The following is a 21254-nucleotide window of genomic DNA, read 5'->3' on the forward strand; positions in this document are numbered from 1 at the left end:
TTTGTTTTTGGAGGTTATTTAAACATTTTATGATATATTGTGTAATATATTGTGTATCGTGATATAACAGAAAAATATAATATTAGATTTTTCTCATATCGCCCAGCCCTACTCTAATGTGCATGTTGTCCCATCCTGGTACTTGAGGTTAAATATGCAGCCAGGCAGACTTCACTGTGCATTTGGAAGTTTATCATGGAAAATTTTTATGATTTAAGAAACAAAACAAAAAAAGAGAAGAGGTTTTTAGAACAGGGACTTATACCTATTTATCCATCCTCCTCAGATCATCCAGTGCAGGGTCACAGGGGGCTGGGGCCTAACCTAACTGCCATGGGGCGAGAGGCAGGGTACACTCTGGAGAGGTCGCCAGTCGGTTCCAGGGCAAACACAGAGACAGACAGCCATTCACACTAACGTCCAGCAACATCTGTGCACTCAAATGCATTCCAATAAAAAGCTGGAGAACTTCTCTCATTTTATGTAAATGGAAATACCATCAGCGATGTTCTAAGATGACCAAAACATCAATTAATTACATTGTACAAGAGGGTTTACTGTGTTCTGCTAGCTCAAAAGTGTTTACAGTGTATCTTGGTGTATACTGCCCAAATACAATGAGTGTCAGACTCCCAGGAAGTGTGCGTGTTGTTTTAAGATGGTTCACCTCTGTAAAATCGAGTAGACATCCACCTGCCAAAACCCCCCATTGTTAGTGTTCTCTCAGATCATCATTTCTCCATACAACCTAAAACTTGTACAACTTGTGGCCTTCACATACTGACTTACATCTTGGAAGGATCAAAAGTCCAACTCCATTCACTCTGAAATATGCCAGGAGGAACTGTCTCACCAAGGATTTAAGTTCTTCTTCTTCACCATGGATTTGATCTTGAAGAAGTCAGAACAGACTCTGTACTACTTCCTACAAAGTTAAAACTAAAGACTTCAAAAATAAAGGACTAAACTCACCTAAAAGTGCTGCTTTTATTTATTTATTTATTTTTAAAGGGTTAAAGTATTTACTTACCAAAGGCCACTTTATTACTTCATTTTTCCTCTTGACAAAATGATTGAGGCAAACACCTGGTTGTAAGTAAATAGCTGGCTTAACTTACGTGTTCATTCATAATTTAGATTCCAAGATTGTAAGAGTGCAATATCACCCGTTGATTCAGCTAAGTTGCACCAACAATAAGTCCTATAGGGAAGTTGTTGACTCAACTTGAATTTATGTGTTATCGTTACCGATCTTCAGAGATATTAAGAACACAGTGTTAATTGTTATCACAACCAGTTCCAGTTATAAATCGTTAGGTGAGGAATAATAATAATAAAAAGGCAGAATTTCATCATTCATTTAAATTAATGTTTTTGCAGTGCAGATTACCACAATTCAGCAGCAAGCCTGAACTAGGACTGAACACTTCAATTTTGAGGGAAGAACTTAGCCATGAATTGTTTTTGATTATTCTTCTCTTTTCTTGGTGTGCGATTACAAGAGCTGTTTTGTGGAGTCCAAAAGCTGCCAGGAGATTCAAAATAGACATGTACACAGACTTACCTGATGGATCAATAATCCAAAAAGGATCTGTATAGTTTTAATTGAATTATGGATCATACTAGTATGTCCAGGTTTGATTCACCAACATTTATCAGATTAACAAGAACCACAGCATTTCTGGAATAAATTCAATTCTGCCATCATCTCATACAAACTATATTTGTATGCATTGCTATTCTTTTGTGCAAATAAATATAAAATATCTAAACATAACCCCACTTATTACCTCATGAAAAATTTCATAGCAAGTCTCACAACGCCTAATGGCCAGCATCCTCCGAAACATTGTGTCATCCTTCCCAAACCTGTCCGTAAAACCATTAGTTCCTCAGAGGGTTTAAAGTGGTGTTGTTTTGGTGCTTGACCTATTTTGGACAACCATGAGAGAGGTCTGTGTTTCTGTTTTTAAATAGTCCAGAGGAGGAAAAGGGAAAAAGAAAAAGGCTGTAGAGGAAGTGCAAACAACTAGTTGAAGAAATAAAGCATCTCTGTTGATAATTTCCTCCTTGTCCTTTGCAGACAAAGCCAAATGTGTAATGTATAAATATTTAATTAATCTCAAAGTTTAACAAGTTAGAATAACTATACCACTCAAATGCATATTCTTTAAATAACATCCGAACCTGGACATATTTTGCTGAATGGAAGTCTCAGAAGATGCTTGTGTAGGTAGAGCTGGTTCAGCCTTGTATCACTAGCTGACCTTCGCCGTCTAACTGTGATCCTGTGCTTTAAAACATTCAACATAATTAGTCACCATCAATTACTCTCGTGAAATATGACAATCATCAATCGCTCCATAAGTAACATATATTTGTGCGGACATATGTACACACACATACATATTTAATTATTTTTTTCTCATTGATATTGATATTGATATTGATATATGAGGAAGGAAAAAGCTCCTTTTTAACAGGAAGAAACCTCCGGCAGAACGAGGCTCAGCAAGTGAACTGTAGCCTCCATTTCCTGTTCTTAGCTCACAGTAGTTTTCCACTGCTGTGGCCCATCTGCTTCAAGATGTTTCAATGTTCTCAGAGATGCTCTTCTGCATACCTTGGTTGCTACAAGTGGTTATTAGACTCACGGTTGCCTTCCTATCAGCTCAAAGCCATCACCTCTGACGTCTAGCATCAATAAAGTATTTTCAACTAGAGAAGTCAAATCACATCAAATAAATTCACTTTTATTGTCACATCACATGTGCTGGTACACTGGTCCAGCACACGTGAGTGAAATGTCAGACAGGAAGTTAAGGATCCAGCTGCAGAGAGAGCTGCTCAATCCTAGGTCCTGCAGTTCCTGTGCTTGTGCAGTTTCCAGAACTGCTACTCACTGGATATTTTCTGTTTTCTGACCAAAACCTAGTGGCTTGTGAGTGTGTGTCTGTGCGAGATTATTTTATAAAGTCTTTTTGTAACCCTTTCCTATACACATATCCACCCTGTTGCTAAAACAAAACAAAGAAAAATAATAGCGAGACCATTTTTTTAAGTACGTTTTTAAAATCATGTGTGGTGTTTCTATGTTAGAACATACAAAACCCTCTAGCATATATTATTTTGAAATTTACCTGGTGACAGGATTTAGTGTTACCTTTCTGATGAGGTAGAAGAAAACTCTAGAATATAAACAAGATACTGCCTGAGCAAACAAATTGTACTTTATTCTTTTTGTGAATTACACATTTTATATTTGGCTTTGATAAAAAAAAAAAAATCTTATTTTAGGTAGCAGGATATGATGATATTCATATAACATGCAGTATTTTTTACTCCTGTTTCCATGTTTAGCTTTAATGCCACACAGAAACATTCTGCTACCTGTTGTCCATAATTTTCACCTACTTACATGTTGCTTGTGGTTTTGTCGCCCTCTGCTGACAATAAGAGTGGTATCGTCACACATAATTAAGATTGTGGAAGTGGAAATAAAGACAAAAAAAGCTGGTTGATTTTTAGCCAATTTATTGAGGACAAATTGTTGAGGTACATTGTGTGGCTGAACTTGAGGGGAGGGGGGATAGTGGGAGAGCAGTTGGGAATAACAACCACACCAAACAAAGGTAAAACATTCTGATGGTTTAAACTCTGAATAAATGGGTACCTCAGGAAAACAAAAATATTCCAATGAACTGATCAAAACTCTTTCTGGCACGTGCATCACATACAGTATAGGCTGTTCTTAGTTTAGCACCAGATATATGAAATGGTTTTAAAGTAGGCTATAGGCACTTGTAACTGCTCAGGGACATCTGGTGGTGGATATTTGTCTTACCCAGAATGGAGGGAAAGGAGGGAAGGTAGAGGGGGTGAAAAAACCCCCATAAAAGTAAAACCCGTCCGATGAATTAAGAGTGAAAGACGTGTGTGATGTGAAGTGAGTGTGTGTGATGAGGTAATGAGATGGGTTCTCGCTCTGTCCGTCCAAATTAACCTGAGGTACACAAACATTACACAGAAGCAGCAAGAATATGATAGATTACAAAGTTACAAATCAATAGAGGAATAAAACATGCTAATCAAAAGAGATTGGCAAACACGATTACTTCCAGTCACGCACCAAACTGTTACGTTCCCTCCGGTACATGTACGATGACACACACACACACACGCACATATACATACACACACAAACACACACACAAAATAAGCAAAAGACTTGTTACATACACAATATTTCATAATATAGCAGCACACGTGTGAATGACAATAAGGCATCTTTGTGTAAGACTAGAAAAGAAAAGCTTCGTAGCAGCAAGAGAATGACGTATATAATCTATCTTTACTTACTTTGGAATTGTTGCTTTTAAAAATCATGAACAAAACCTTTAAAAGCATAAACATCTTTCAGCTTAAAGCATTCTTTCAGAGGGGGAACATTTGGCTTATTTTTTGTGGATTTTTTTTTGTACAAACTGAGCATGCAGGAGTACGATTTAGAAACTACATTTCTGGTCTAACGAGAAATTCAATACATGTAAAACTCGCACACATGGCAGTTTTAAAACTTCAGAAAGCGGTGTAGACACAAACAAAACACGAACAAGAATATTTAGGATACAGACTGTAACTATTTTAAAGAACTAGCGGAAAAGGGTTGGAGTTGCTTTGAAAAAAAAATTCAAGTTCAAGAGTTAAATAAATGCACTGAAGTCTAAACATGACTTGGCTTTTCTTGGTTTATAAACAATTACACTATAACACCGATTATTATCCTATGACTACTCACCTGTAGGGGTCGAGCTTTCAAGATAAACGTGTGTTACCCCCATGGGAATCCAGCCCAGGAAAAAAAATCCTAATAACTTAAAAGAAAAACTAATAAAACCAAAAAAGAAAAAAAGACCCCTAAAACCCTCTCTGAACTCTCCTCAACCACGATCCCCCTTACCGATCTTAAGGAGTGTTTTTAAAAGTGCATCGATATTGTTCCAAATCGCCCTCTCTGCAAAAAATAAGGATAAAAGAATAAAAATGGTATAACTGCTGAACACGAGAAACTGCAGTGCACCGAACCGACCCCCACCCAACCGGACATCACCAGGGATTATTATTATTCCTCCTCCTGCGTGTCACTCAAGTGTCGTGCAGCTGCATGAACATCATAAAGCTTAAAATAATCATCAATCCACACTTGTTGCATTTTAACCCACTTTCCTCATGCTCTCTTTTATTCTAAAAACCTACCAACACACCCTTCACTTACTCCAGTCCTCTCTCAAACTTGGTAAGACACTTGCCAGATCTCCTCTTTCATCATCTGCGCCCTCCACTATGTACAAGCTTCACCTATAAAAACACCACACAAACGACGGCATATCTTTGCTGAATGCAAATACACGAACATACGGTCCTGTCAGCACATCTAATGCATGCCTGAAACCATCTTCATGTCCTTCCCTATGTTGAGCAGGCCCAGCCCACTCCTAGCCAGCACGCTTCTGCATAAATAGTAAGCAGTACTACAGGTGCACAGTATGGTAGGCAGAGCAGCTAGCTGCAGTAGAGCTCCTCTGGTTGGATATCAGCTTGGTTTAAATGCCTTGTATTTATTATCAGCATTTGAATCACTACTATATGGATTTCCAGAAAAGGAAACATCCCATTAAAACTATTAATTGATAACTGCTAAGAGATATTTAAAGAGTAACATAACTAAATACTAAATATACAGTATTAAATTCACTTTGCTAGGTATTATCAAAAGGAATATGTATATTTCATAAAATTATGTTGTTTTTTTTTCAAGTATGAAAATATATTCAGGTTTCCTTTCTCGAAACCTAAGGCACTATCAAGTTTTCAAGAATTAATCCTTTCTTTTTTTCCTTTTTTTTAAAGTAGCTGTTTGATTACATGTGGCCCGTACAAAAAAGGTGAAAGTACACCCAAACCAGGTGTGAATGGGGCAACAAAAAAAAAAAAGAAAGAAAAAAAAAAAACAGAAAAAAAAGGAAAAAGAAAAACTAGAAACTTCTAAAAGTTCATCGATTGTCACACCATCACTCAACAGGGGGTGGGGGTGTAGGTGGTGACTTGATGCAGATCTACTGGCAGCTCACAAGCCCTCACTCCTGTCAGTTCATTGGCTGGCAAACATGAGTGTTGTGCGAGTCCGGTGGCGTCGGGAGCTCATAAGTTGATGTCGCGCACGTCTGTCGGGGTGCTGGACTGGTCTTGCTGCTCCCTCGCCTTGCTGCCGGCCCGGACGCTGGTCTCCTGCCGGTACTGCTGCCCCTGCTGCAGGCTGGTGGTCAGCACACGCTCTATTTGTTCCTGGCAGGCCTTCAAACAATCCTGGAACAATTTTAAAAAGGGTCAGCAGCGGTTAAACACACCCTTCCATCAAACCTCTGCTAGCGTCTGGGTGCTTTAAAGACACATAATCCCCTCCATCCAAGATTCATTTTTGCAGGTTTGCAATGTTTAGCACTATATTGTGTGGCAACTGAAGTCAAGCCTTTGATTTAGGAAAAATCCTTTTTTGAGTTATCACTCAAAATCTGTTCAAGGATTTAAAATGTATCACTATTCATGCACATAAAGCAAAAAGAAATAAAAGTACAGAAATGTTACATTTAAGTGATTTTTATGGCTTCCACAGCAAAAGTTGACAGCATACACATGCCCTTTAACTGGCTCTCTCTGCTCTACTATAGCCGTGTTACTGTAAATACACCCCCCATTCCCCGGCAGTCTGCTCACTTAATCTGTGCACCTGTAGCAGACACTAGTGTGCAAAATGTTGGAATTTCAGCTGCATTTGACATGCGAGTTGTTTAACAGCTTTGGTCACATGCATGGCATACCAGCGGGGAATTATGTTCTGCTGCGGTAGGTGGTCCTGTCTGCATCATGACCAGAACAATGGGTGCCAGCACACTCCGATACCAGTGGCACGGAGCAGCGAGCTGCACAGTGGGCACCGGACATGTGCATGTCTGTGGTACAAGCTGAAGGACTCCCACACGAGCTCTGGGGAGTGTCAGGGAACTCTGGACTCCCTTCCTCCACCCTCCCTTGGGTTTACTTCACGGTCAATCCCATGTGGAGGTCTTAGAGGAAATGGCTTTGACCTGCTGCGCCCTAACCCTCTGAGTTAGGGTGTAAAACAGAATATAGGACAGTGGGACCGGATGTTTTTGGACAGCTTTTCTTATTAAAAGGGATCCTCTCTTCGTCTCCCTCAGTCTCCGTCCCCCCTGCAGGTCTGTGCGAAAGATGTGGGAGGTCTGCCTCTCTGAGCCGGCTGCAGGACTCTTAAGGAATGAGCAGAGCTCGCGGAGGGGCCAACATTCCTTTAAAATGCACGAATAATTGGAACCCGATGGGCTGCAGACGGAGTGCCTGTTGTGACGGCCGGCTGGGTCGCGGGGCCCACATCACCATGGCAGCGCAACCACAAGCTAAGAGTGCCGTTTCTAAGGCCTTTATGGATTTCTATCCTGAAATCTGTGTGACTGTTGTGCTGCAGCAAAAAACTACCTACCCAGTATAGATGCCCTCTGAGAGTACTTTTTCTCAGTTATCAATATTTAAAGAAAAGATATACCAGTGACTATGACTAATATATCTATCTCTATATACATCTTGCCCACAGATACACACAGTTGTATGTCTTTACAGTTTACAACATCTCCTAGTGCACACTGATGAACTGTAAAAATGGCATTATGATGGCACATCTACCCTGGTAGTGCACGCCATCATTTATAAGGTCATGTAAGTTTGCCCGTCTTATTTGAAGCCGTCTGGACGTTCAAGGAAAAAAGTGCAAACTAATCCAAAACTTGGTAATCTTACGATCCAAGCACTCAGTACAGGCATGATGCATGAAATTCTCCGACTTAGATTAAGCGTGGCTGTCAGCGAACAGTTGAGTCCCTTGGCAGTGTTTTTTTTTCTCTCCCCAGGGGCCTTTCATGTTGCACAAAATAAATTTTATTAGTGCTACAGATCCCATTTAACAGTAATCATGTGGCAAAAATGGAGCTGTGTTTGCCAAGGCGTGAAACCATCATCTATCCTACCATAATGTACAGTTATTAGACAGATGTCAGTCTAACTGATTGAAAAAATATTAATTTGTAGCATTTTGCTCTTTATTTACTTGCTTTTAGACTTCTTTATTTTTTCAAGCCGTTATTCATGTGTAAAACCAATGATGGGCTAATAAAACACACTAGTTAGCTTAGCTTAGACTACTCCTTTTAAAAATTAAAAAACAAATCCCAGTGCTTAGGCCGAGCACTAATGTTGAATTCTCTCGCAGCTGCTCTACTCCCGTGTTGTTGCAGTATATTAATGACTAATCTCGTACTGTGGATGGATTATCTCAAAAGTTAGTGTTCATCCTCCAGCTTCACTGTGTTTATGTCATGCTAACATAGCTGTGATGCTAGCGATCACGTAGCACATCATTATATAGCAGCTAGTCCAACTTCAGTAACCCTACAAACGCCACTGCTGTTTAATTTTCTGTCTTCATTTATGTTGGAAGGGATAGCAGAGCTGTACGTTTTAATTTTTTCAGAAATCTCCCAGTCAGAACATACTATGTCATGCTTAGGTGGAAAATAGGGAGCTAACTTCCTGCTAATTTCTAACTCCATTAAATTTCATCAATTCTGTTTTCATTGATGCCTAAATGTCAAACTTAATTGTGAAACCTGGTAAAGCAGCAACTCTGATGATTTTATTAAAGATGAAAGAATTTAGACAGTTTTTAACTGTCAGTGATGCCGCAGTGTTAGTTTGACTTTGGGACCTGAAACAGACGGAGTTTTGGACCCAAAACTGTGGGAGCATTACGGCTACCTGACTACGGTAGCTGTAATGCTCCCACAATCCATTAAGTGGTGTGGCTTCGTAGCTTACTAAAGTCGCACTAAAACATTTGAGAGATTTTTGAGCACCGTGTACCACACAAAATCGATTCGAGGTCAGTAAGCACAACCAGATTCATACAATAGTTGTATCGGATTATAAGGCGCACTGTCAATTTTTGTGAAAATTAAAGGATTTTAAGTGCGCCTTATAGTGTGGAAAAAAACCGTAGTTGGCGAGTGATTGAGGTTGCTAGAAGATTTCTGCAGTCAACTGCAGTTTGCTCAACCTGTCTATAAACACTTGTACTAGCCGAGGAAGTGAAAGTACGTTCGCCTTCAGAGAAAAAGTTGTGCTGGTTTAGAGGCATTCCTTGCTTCTGTCTAAGGCTTAAACACCCAAAAATGTATATATTTTTTTCTTTTAAAGTGGAACTTTTACTTTGAAGGTAAACGTTCCGCGTTCGCAGTTGCACTTTTCAGTTTCACTCCTGCTCAGAGAGTAGCTGGCAAGTATTTGTAGACAGATCTTCCATGCAAAGATCCAGCAGCTGTTAGGAAGTTTTCACTAAAACTCAGAGTGCGCACATTTTTGGCGACTGGTCTCTGGGCCTTCTTTACTTGACCCTACACTGTCACACATCCAGAACACCAAGTTAGCATCACGTGGTTAGTGGTCAGGTGTCTGTAAAACCTCAAAACAATAAAAACTAGTTGCAGATGCATGTCACACACTTTGAGATTTGTGCAGTATTGTCTGATATTTTAAAGCTCAGCAAGTTACACTAAACACTGAAGTTAGTCTGTTGCAAGTAACTCTGTGTCTGCATCATCCTTCACTGGAAAAGATGCTTCTTGCCTTCAGTGCATACGTATTCCTCCACCAGGAGGGGCACACAGCTAAAGTAGGAGTCCTGCAAAGAAATTGCATGTGTCGTACCACAAGAATGTGGGCTCTGAGTTTTAAGAAGACATTCCCTCTGCTCTTTATAGCAGCAGTCTGGCTCCCCAGCCAGCAGCCAAATGCTTGCTCTCCCTCTCTCCATGAAAAGTAAATAGCTTCAGCCTGCCACCACTGAAGTCATCACTGTTGTTTACTAAAGAGCCTTTTATGCTGCTGTCGTGAGATGTTGCAATGATCGCTATTAACAGCGTATTGTTTCGAAGCGCTGAAAGTATTGAGTAATTCCTGCTGTCGAGTATAAATTTCCCCGCTGTGGTACTCACCACCTCCGTGTTGGTGATCTTGGCCAGCAGGTCTGTCAGGTTGTCTCGACTCAGCCTCTGGTCAGTGTGGTCCAACTGCAGGCCACAGATAGCGGCTCCCATGCTGCCAGAGGCTATCATAGAAGGAGGGTTCATAGCAAGGCGGTCATCTGGTGAGGGAAAGAGAGAGCATTAAGCCACGGTGACACATGGAAATTACATCCTCATGTGACACATAGAGCAACATTACTTAAAACCGCCCAGAGGAAGTGTCACAGATGCAAAAGAGGTGAAACGTCTGAATCATCTCCATCATACATGCTTTACAGCTGAATCTGATTTTCCCACAGTCTGGATTTCAGCAGACGAAGCTCCACAGTGGAACCTGTGTGGCGTCCTTCACAGGAACTTCAGCTGTGATTAGAAAAACAGAGTAGGAATCCTCCTACTCGCTGAGCAATGAGTTCCAGGCACGACTCCCTTCGGTCTGCATCCAAGTCTCAGAGACTTAAGTGACAACAGGCCTGGGAGGAGGCAGAAAAGGAGGCGGACATGGAGAGAACAACAAGGAAAACCAGCAAGTGCTGATTGTGAGAAGTCCTTTCCACCGCTTGGTTATTCGATTAAGTAACGGCAAGGAGCTTCAGCAATCCCACCTCATTGTCTTTTATACGTAGGGCAGTAACTTCCCAAAACAAATAATCCCTCCTTCACACCCTCTTTGTCCTGTGATTGGCTGAGATTTCTCTTATCTTTGATTTTAGAGCAGCAGTCCCCAACCCCCAGACCGGTCCGTGAGTTCTTTGGTATCGGGCCATGAGAGTTGAGGCTTGGGTGTGAAATTTATGGTTTTCAGGTTTTATCATTAACTCTGTCTTTTCCCATGTTGTAGTTGTGTCTTATTTTGAAAGAAATATTTACGCATTACCATAGCGACCAGAGAGGATTAAGGTGCAGAGGGGAGGATGTTACTCTCAATGTTGTTGGCGCATTTCAGGAGGACGCTGCTAATAAAGTTACACAATCACACAGTGAATTTGTGTTTATTATTATATTTGCAAAACACTAGTTTTTGTCTTGGTCGTATCATTTTATTTTGTTGTATTTATCTGGTCTGTGGCACAAAAATGGTTGGGGACTGCTGCTTTAGAGCTTCTTTTTTTTTTACCATTTTTAAACAAAGTGTTTAAGGGACTTTTCTTTGGTACAACCAAGTAAAACACAAATGTGCCAAGATATTACTCTACATAACCGACAGCTTTTTGTCTTCTTGCGTCGTTGACTGAAACATCCTGATTTCTGACAAAGATGGGCAATGTCATGCTAAAAAGAAACTTACTGGACTGGCGTTTGGCACCAATTTTGAACAAAATATGTGGTGCTCTTTTAAAAAGTGAAATCATGATCTAGTTATTCAAAAGGAAAAAAAAAAAATCCATGAAGTTTGCCAAGTTAAGTTGGATGTAGGAACTACCTTCTCTCCAAGGTCTACCATTCACCGCCTAAAAGCAGTCGTTGATAAGCAAGTCACCGGTAGATGGCGACACAACAGGCTGGTAAGAAAATTGACTTTCAATTGCTGATTTATTTTAAGGTGGCCATATTTTTCTTTTGGGGGAGGGAGCCCTTTCTTTAAGGCCCATAGAGAAAAGCCAGTGTAAACCAGTCCCAGTGGCCTGATAGCTTTTAGCCAGCTGTGCTACACCCATCTTCTCCTCCAGGGGCCAGCTGTCCATAGGAGGAGCTCCTCCAATATAATAATAACATCTCAACTCCATATAAAACTCCAAACATTTACATTACTGCACAACCACAGCAGGCCTCTTTTTTTTTCCCCCACTGCGGCTGCTTTGTGCATGGATATAAGCAGCTGTTTATGAATAGCAGAAGTGACCACTGAAACACACCCATATATACTTATTTACTAGAGTAAGATATATATATATAGATATATATAGAGATAGATATATATAGATAGATATATAGATATATAGATAGATAGATAGATAGATATAAATAAATAAATAAAAAACAGGGCATGAAACTCGCTGAAGGAGCCTCTGATTTCAATAACTTACTCTAGTAAATAAGTGCTTAATAGCCAGATATGACCGCACTGACGTTTATGAGGAATTCAATCCACCAAAGTGACCTCCCTTTGTTTTATTTCCTTCATTGAATTAGCTAGAAAAGAGGAAAGGAGGTAGCAGAAGAAAAGCAGCCTTGTGAGACAGGTTTCCTGTATATTATGTGCATTAGGTGATCCTGCAGTAGTATTTCTGTCCAGGATATGAAAATATTAGAGGGATTCCAAGTTTAGGCAAAGGAATGCCTTGAAAATTCACCTAAGGAGAGGCCTGAGGGGGACATGTAAGCTTTTTCCAGAGTTTATTTTGGACACAAGGTGGCGATGGGAGGAGGAAGGAAGATCACTGGATCGCTGCCCTGACTTTTTAAACCTGGAAGTCTCTCTGTCAACAAACAATGAAAGGGGAGTACCGCAGAAAAATTCAGCTGCACCTGAGTCACTCAGCACAGAGTGTGTGATAGGATTGCTATCATTACCCGTGTATGTGGCTAATCTAAACACAGCACTGATAGGAGTTTTCCCAGGCACTTAGAAGAGAAATGTGCATGACCACTTTGAGTAGCTTTTAGCAGCTGTGAAGACAAAAAAAAAAAAACTCACTACAGGCTGTGGAAAGAGTAGAAAGTGGATAAGGCAGCCAGCAGAGAAGAAAGAGGTCACAGATGACTCACGATGGGGGAATGTTTGCGTGTGTGGGAATATTCTGGTGGATGTCTGAGTAAACATTTTTTTAAAAAGCACGAAACTGAGCAGATGAAGGATTAAAAAAAATAATAACAAATTAAAAAAACAAACAAAAAAAACCAAACACATAAAACAACAGGTACCCGCATTACCTGTGGCGCAGAGGGCGATGAACGTCTGTGTGTGCTTGCGAACCATCACCACCTTTTCTGTGGGGAGGGGCAGCCTTCGTATGATGTGCTCTACAAAATCATTGGGGATGACGGAGGCCATGTTCCACTTCAACTTCCCCAGCACAACCAGTTCCCAGTCCTAAAGCACAAGGATGAGGGTTAAAAAAATAATAATAAAATAAAAAAAGAGTGTGTGTCAGGGGGTTAAATGGCATGCTGCCACGTCTGTATCGCTCGTGAAAACGATCTTAGTCTGCCTCCATTCCCAGAGGAAATAGCTCTGTAAAAAGAGCAACATTTCTTCATTTTATCTATCCTCACTGTATCTTATTATCTGCATGCCTTTCTCATTCCTTGCATCTTTTGTGTTCATATCGCCGGCATGTGACAAGCCTTGCCCTGCTTAGAGGCCCTGCCAATGAGACAGCTAGCCCCTTCCTTCCTGTCATAAGCCTCAAACACAGCTCTACAATGAGCTAGCGCTGCACAGGCAGCCGCACAGAGATCACTCTTTATACAGCAAGGCTTTGCAAGAGCAAGAAGACTGCACACACTGCATTATCTAATTTCCTGTTACTCTTAACTCATTGCATTCAAAACCAACCAATTTACTATATTTTTTAAATATTATTTAGCAGAGACATCAAATGAAGACTTCAACATCTAAAATTTACTCAGACAAACAATTAGTTATGATCAAGTTTTCAACACAATCAATAACACTTTCTCTAACCTCCCACACGAGAGAAATTTAGAGACTGAAATGTGGTTGCTGTAGCCATTTCTACCTGCCACTGTTTCTTTTTAAGAAAAACAGAAGTCCTAAAAGAGCAAAGCATCACACTGCTGCCTTAAAATAAATTGAATTCACTTTAGTTCTTCTGAGCTGTGATTGTGTGCGTGTTCCTCCAGAAGCCATTCATTGAAAAAACGCTTACATGTGTTGCTTTTTTATTTGTTTAGGGTCCAAACTGCACCTGAGCTTTTATTTAAAGTTGCACAGGTGTGCCATTTAAAATAACTGTCAATTTGGAGAAAATAATCCAAGGGTGTGGCGAACTGTCCCTGTAAATGGAGTTATTGATATAGGCACTCTAAAGGGGAAGTACTGTTGTAACGCTTTTATGAATAGCTAAACACTAGCATCAATACACTTTCATTCAGTAACAGATTCATGTCTAAACTTTGCTCCAAGCACTTCTGAAAGAATTGTACCTGCAGACGATAAGTGGGAACATGTCGAAGGGAAGGCAGGTGAGACAGAAGTGCAGCATAGTGCAGTTTTACTGAGGCACGATTAAAAAGACGAGGCAGGTGGTGACACCTATCAAATCTGAATCACTTGTTTTGCTCCCCTATAGAATCAAAATGAGCTACATAAAGGTCATTTTTTAGTTCATAACATGCTTATCTTTGGCTTTAAAAGAATTTAAAACATTTTTTCCAAAAAAGCAGTGCAGTGCCACTACATCTGGCACTGGTGGTAACATCTAAAAATCTACCATTTCCCACCCCCTTAATCTAGAAATAACTCAACATTTCAACAGAATAAGATGCCAAAAAGTGACGGCACCATGTAAAACCCACTAACTAAAAGAAATTCACAGATGATTCACGGTCGCGATCATCGCGCTTTGATTTTACATTTGTGAAAACGACTCAACCTCCGTTGAATAACACTGTGTACCGTTCCGTTCTTAAATCTATCAAAATGTGTGCTGCACTGGCACCCCGGCACATGCCAGTAGAGAGTAAGCCTCCAGTGGCACCACTGTGAAATCTAACTCCCAAAAAAAGCAAGCTAGGGGGTCTGATAATGCACATATTGGTCTGTAGGAACTTACTTTGAAGTGTTAAATCAAGCAAACAAAGTCTGAGACAAGAGAAGTTGTGTTTACATAAAGAGGTGGTCTGAAAATCATAACTAGAACAGACAAAGACTAACACTTTGGCAGTAAATGTCACAGGTGAGGCTAACACTGGATTTTCACTGGTGTCTAGGCAACTGGATAAAGAAAACTGATATGCACTTCCTAAGAAGGTGGTGTGACTTATATCAGATAAGCCTGATATGAGGCAAGCTGGGCTGAACTTAACTTAAGGTGATACCAAAAAATTTCTGTGGGAACATGAGGTCCATTCTGTTAACCATGAGAAAACCTTTGCGATAACGGCGTCATTGTTTGGTTTTCTTCATTTATGGGTAGAAAAATATGAGAAAGGTTAACTGGAGTGTGTTAGAAATCACTGCAATCAACAGCAAGAAATTAAAAGGGATTAAAACTACTCATATTTCTCATGAGAGAAGTTTTCTTTAATGCCCTTTTAACGCTGAATGAACACAGCTGATTCTAATTTCTCACTTCCTCTGTGTCACACAAAAAGTAACCGTAGTACACACCGAAACCCCAACGCTCAGCGGGGACAGTCCCCCCACCCCGAAACGCTTTTCTGTCATCTAAAATGTCACCCGTCAATCCCATTTACGTGGGTTTCGTGTACATAACCAGTTTCTCTTCACCCTATTTTAAAAAAAAAAAAAAAGGTAAATGGCCTGTATTTATATAGCGCTTTACTAGTCCCTAAGGACCCCAAAGCGCTTTACACATCCAGTCATCCACCCATTCACACACACATTCACACACTGGTGATGGCAGCTACATTGTAGCCACAGCCACCCTGGGGCGCACTGACAGAGGCGAGGCTGCCGGACACTGGCGCCACCGGGTCATCTGACCACCACCAGTAGGCAACGGGTGAAGTGTCTTGCCCAAGGACACAACGACCAAGACTGTCCAAGCCGCGGCTCGAACCGGCAACCTTCCGATTACAAGGTGAACGCCCAACTCTTGAGCCACGATTTTAGCCTCAATGTAGATAGATGATTGTGAGATGAATAGGGGATAGGTTTGCCACTGGTATGATCACTTCCGGGACATCTGTCCTGATGAAAAATACCACCCGCTACCATTGTTAAACTTCTCTCTTACAGGCAAACTGCCACCAGCAGGGGTAGCACATTTACTGTAAGAGTGAGGAGCTACAATAATTTTCCAGAGGCTCCTGCTGCCTGCTCTCTGCATCCTGTGAGGATATCCAGGAATATGGAGCCTTACAACAATATGGAGCATCAAATCGGATGGATGTCATTTCCCTAAACAGCTGCAGCCGAGCAGGAGGACCCATAGGCTACGTCCACACTAATGCGTTTTCACTCGAAAACGCATCGTTTTCTCTCCGTTCTGGCCTCCCGTCCACACTGAGATGTTTTCACTCATGGAAAACGCAGCGTTTTGAAAGCGCTCACAAAAACGCATACATTTGAAAACGGTGCTTTCGCGTTGCAGTGCAGACAGCAAAAACAAAGACTTTCTAAAATGATGACGCATGTTAGTCATATGATTCAGTCATGTGACCAATTAAACTAAGTTAGCGGAGGGCATTATACAGCAGTTGTTTTGTTTGCTCTCAATTTTGACAGCCCTATTAAAGATTAATCAGTCTGTACATGCTCCAGATAGCTTTTCTTCAAATTCTTTATTTCTCACGCGCTTTTGCAACTTTTACTTTTGTGTTACTTGTAGCAACAACTCCACCTCATTGTTAGTCCATTTAAAAAACTCGGTGCTTTCCCTCAACATTTTGCCGCGACATTTCAAAGAGCCAGAAAGTAAATAAGCGGCAGACAGAAATGAGGCAGGTCAAATCTTCTTGCGCAGTACTGGAACCCAAGCGTTTTCGGCCGTTTCAATGCGGACGCACAACTCTGTGAAAACGACTGAAAACGCTAGTGTGAACGCGGAGCGGTTTCAAACGAAAACGCCGTTTTCAAATCTATCCAGGCTAGTGTGGATGTAGCCATAGAGAGCCTGGGCAGCAGTTTGGCAGATCTTACTGCAACATGTAAATTACTCTGGCACTGAAGTGGTTAAATAAAATCTGCAACTCTTTTAGTTGTTTAAGACAATTTCTTTTTTAATGGAAACTTCCAACAAGACATTTTTTAGGGCAGAAGCTAACGTTTGTTTGCTTGTAGAAGTCATAGACCAGCGGTCCCAAACTCATTTTACATCGTGGCCTGCTTTAATCTGTGAAATTCCCCCGTCTGTCAGCGTAAAGAAGTTTAATATTTAATATTTAAATATAAGAAAAATAAGTCAGCACAACTCTTTGGCCTTTAATCCTAAGAAATAAATGTGTAAAATTAGGAACATTTAGTAAAGAAAATAACTTTGCTGACATTTAAGTGTTTATTACTTCGTTACTTTGGTGTAGTATGAATGACTATGGAAAGAAAGCTGTAAAACTTATGAAAATACATGCCGTCCTTCATTTGCTCCAAAGCCTTCTAATGGGCCGGATTGAGAGCCTCTGCTGGCCAATTCTGGTCCCCGGGCCTTATGTTTGACACCCCTGTTCTAAGCCAAATGTTTCCAGTCACAAAAAGCCACCTAGGGGAGCCTGAAATTAACATAAACTGGATTAAAAAATTAGCTCTATGATATTAATAAAAATTCAGCATCATGATCATCTGCAAGTGAGAAACAAACTGTTCTGCTGATGATGACGATGTGATAGTATCAAAAGCTCAAGAGGAGGCTAAATAAATGGAGATAAGTGTTGGGTGGGTTATTTATCCTTAATTTCTTTTTAAAGATCTTTCTTACACAACAAATGATTAACAGAGAAATTTATCTTAAAGGGACTTTTAAACTGCCAACATGGTGCCAAAAGTTGCCTTTAAAAGCATCCCTGGGTTAACGGTTGTGTAGTAAATCGTATGATAGTAAGAAAATAATACTTGAGCTTGGAGGTTTGGTTTTTAATAGCATGAAATACTCAATATGTACTAGAAATGCAGGCTTCCTCATGATATCCATATCCTAAACTGCATAACTGCCACTAGATGGCATCCTGCGTCTCTTCAGGCCACATGGATCCAAAGAAAGGATGTGGCTGTATTGTGCTCCACTTACAAGGAAAATAGGAAACTTCCTGTGAAACCAATTCAGCCATTAGCATCATAAAGTCATCGAAAAAACGTGACACGACATCTTCATGCTCCCATGAGTGAGTGAGTGAATGTTTGGATGGATGAATGGATGGGACTGTTGCTCTTACCAGCAGTTCCCGTGGTGAGAATGAATTATCTGTGTACATGCAAAGTTTCTCTGCTGATATGGGCCTGCAGTCCTTTAGCTTGGAGGCCAGAAACATGCACACAGCTCCCAGAAGCTGCAAGTAACTCTTTCTTGTGGGCATCACTGTTAAAAATCTGTCCAAATAATTAATAGCTAAAGGAAAGACGTCTTCATTGCTCTTCTCCTCTTCACACACCTGGAAAAGTTTAAACAGGAGACACATATATTAGGTAAAACTATGCCAAAACACCCAAAACAAAACAAAAACCCAACTACAATAACAAAACAGAAAAAGAAAAAAAGAGGAATATATTTGTATATAAAACAGGTTTTGGTGGCTATTAATTCTGCTATAAATAGTACTGTTTTCGGGTTAAAGGTTAAATGACTGGTTTTCACGTCTTTTTTTCCTGCATGAAAGGCTGCAAAGTCAGAGCAGGGCAGAAACAAATTAGTTCAACAGCAACTCGTTCTGCAAAACCCCCACATCGCCATTCAGTCTCTCTTCCTTGTTGGGGCTTGCCTCACTCATCAAAAAATAAAAATAAAATAAAATAAACCACCCAAAAGCCTTATAAAGTGTGCAAAATATCCACATGTTTTCTTCAAACACTTTCCGACAGTTTGTGTGAAAGAACTTAACCAAAATCAACTTATTTTCTTGAGCTGAAAAAATGAAAGTGGCTTAGCATTCATGCTGCCTGCCTTGCCCCGAGCCTGAGTCACTTTTAAAAAATTAATAATAATTACTCTGAGGGGAAATTTTCGAGTTTTCGATCATGTAAATTAAGAATAAGTCCCCCCCTGTCGCCTGAACTTACTAATTATCAGAAAGCACAAACTTTGAAGCTGTTAACCAATGTAAATATGCAGCTAGGCTGTTTTCTTTGAAGCCGAATTTTCTTCGTGGTGGAATTTCCGACTCTCCCACGCCTTTGGTGAGTCATTCTTATTCAATTGTCAAACAGGTTAACATCCATGACAACTTTCCACGAGCTAAAACGAGCCAGAAATAACTTGTAAGTGTGCAAAAACAAAACAAGACAAATCAAAAAACTGAAAATTAGCTAAAGCGGTTAGGTTAGCCCCGCGAGTGCATAAAATGCCCACAAACCTCATGCATCCAGCCTGCAACCATTCGTCTCATATAAGGCTGAATATCCTTCTGGACCCGCTGAAAATACGAACACTGAGGTAAAAATCTGTCCTCGATTGTTAATAAACTCTGCAACACTCTGTCATCACAGAGGATGTTTAGGTCAGGCTGGGCTCTCACGGCTAGGTCCGACTCCAGGCAGTAAAGCTCCATGTCTCGGCCCCCGTCTTCGCCCCGTTTTTTTGTTTGCTGTTGCCTTTGTTTTAGTTACTGAATAATATGAAGGAAAAGTAAATAAATATTGTTACGGTGTTTTCGACAGCGGACAGGAGGAGGAGAAGTGCCCAGGACGAAGCATGAGGCTGAGACTGCTGGGTTTGCTCCAGTCCTGCTGCCTCACGGTTCGCTTCCTCTCGCTGCAGTCGATGGTCCGCAGCTGCACGCACTACATCCGGAACGAACTTTCAAAATAAATGTCTGGGAAGAAAGCAGAAAACAAACCGGAAACCTTATTAATAAAAACAAACAAGCAAAAACATAAAATAAAATAAATAAATAAATATAATATTACTTTAAATTTTAAGGATTATCATTGTCATTACAGCAATACTACGTTTTTTGCTCTCAGTCCAAGAGTGAGCTTGTGAGATGGCTAGAGTCGTATCAAAGTTAATGGAGAGAGGACCATGTGTGTAATTGTGTGTATCCAGACAGCTGTACTGGGAGGCTATGCCCAAAGAGAGAGGCGGCAAATGAAAAAGGAAAGGCTAATGCATGAATTATGCTTTAGTGGAGAAATCTATGTCATCATGGAAAATTCCTTTTAACACCACGTTGTAGCTGTCCACTTAATCTCACATGACCCTCCCAAGTAATGTAACTAAACATTGGGTAAATGCAGAATGCAACAGCTTGAATGGCATCATAAAGTTAAAGGCAAGTTCTGGTTACAACCCAAGTTATGACACAGTTTTAAAGTAAAAGTCTAAATCATGTACATCAGGCTGAAAGGATGTGCAGCAGATTAGAGTGATTAAGGACAGAGATGGAAATGTATTAAAGGGGAAAAAGTCTATGCTGAGAAGATGGTAGGAATACTATGAGGAGCTCATGAATGAATGAAATCAGAGAGAGAGAGAGAGAGAGAGAGAGAGAGAGAGAATAGAGTGGGTAGAATCCAAATATCAAAAAAAAAAAACAATCCAAATATCCATAGTATTGATACCAACGGTGGTACTGGTATTGGATCGATTTTTTGTTTATATTCTCTCATTTCAGTGCTGCTATGAAAAGGATGAAGAGTGGAGAAGTGGTTGGACCTAGTGATATACCTGTGCAGGTATGGAGAAGTCCAGGAGAGAGGACAGTGGACTTTTTAACCAGATTATTTAACACAATGATGGAGACTAAAAGGATGCCTAAGGAATGGAGAAGAGGTGTACTGGTACCAATTTTCAACAAACGTAATCTTCAGACCTGTAGTAACTACAGAGCAATAAGGCTGATGAGCCACACCATAAAGCTGTTGGAAAGAGAGGTGCAGACTTGACTGGTACTTGTGTAGCACTCTCAAATATTTACACACTTACATGTTGATGGATGCATTGGCGACAACTTCTGTTTCAGCATCTTCCTCAAGGAAACTTTGAAATATGTATGCACACGTGTATGTGTATATACATATGTTATTTCTATTTATTTTGTTTAGTTAATTGTTATGGATGGGTTGTTTTACATTTATAGGTTTATTATTACTAGTGGAACTTTAATTGTAGCCAAGGTTAATTGTTGAATAGTAATGATGACGAAATGGGATTTCCGATAGCTTATATTGTGTTAAATAAAACAAACAAAAACAACTTTTTAAGAATTTTAAAAATTGCTAATGTCTGGACCCTTTGTTGGACCATCGATAGTCTTTGGGAGTCCATTTTAACACAGTTTACTACGCATACATTTCATCAGCTTTAT

The 21254-nt window shown here is 40.3% G+C and overlaps 1 protein-coding gene across 1 annotated transcript; it reads right to left on the bottom strand.

Annotated features, from left to right (window-relative positions):
* Nucleotides 1-3517: 3517 nt before the first annotated feature.
* LOC102199580 (G1/S-specific cyclin-D2-like) lies at nt 3518-19744 on the bottom strand. The gene is made up of 5 exons (XM_005740793.1): nt 19302-19744; nt 18168-18383; nt 13026-13185; nt 10122-10270; nt 3518-6366 (listed from the first exon to the last, which is right to left on the bottom strand). Exons 1-5 carry the CDS (start codon nt 19494-19496, stop codon nt 6202-6204), a joined length of 885 nt encoding a protein of 294 aa, XP_005740850.1. The 5' UTR covers nt 19497-19744; the 3' UTR covers nt 3518-6201.
* Nucleotides 19745-21254: the final 1510 nt, after the last annotated feature.

The sequence above is a fragment of the Pundamilia nyererei genome, unplaced genomic scaffold (assembly GCF_000239375.1).
Source record: "Pundamilia nyererei isolate P.nyererei 1_Seehausen unplaced genomic scaffold, PunNye1.0 scaffold00104, whole genome shotgun sequence".
NCBI lineage: Eukaryota > Metazoa > Chordata > Actinopteri > Cichliformes > Cichlidae > Pundamilia > Pundamilia nyererei.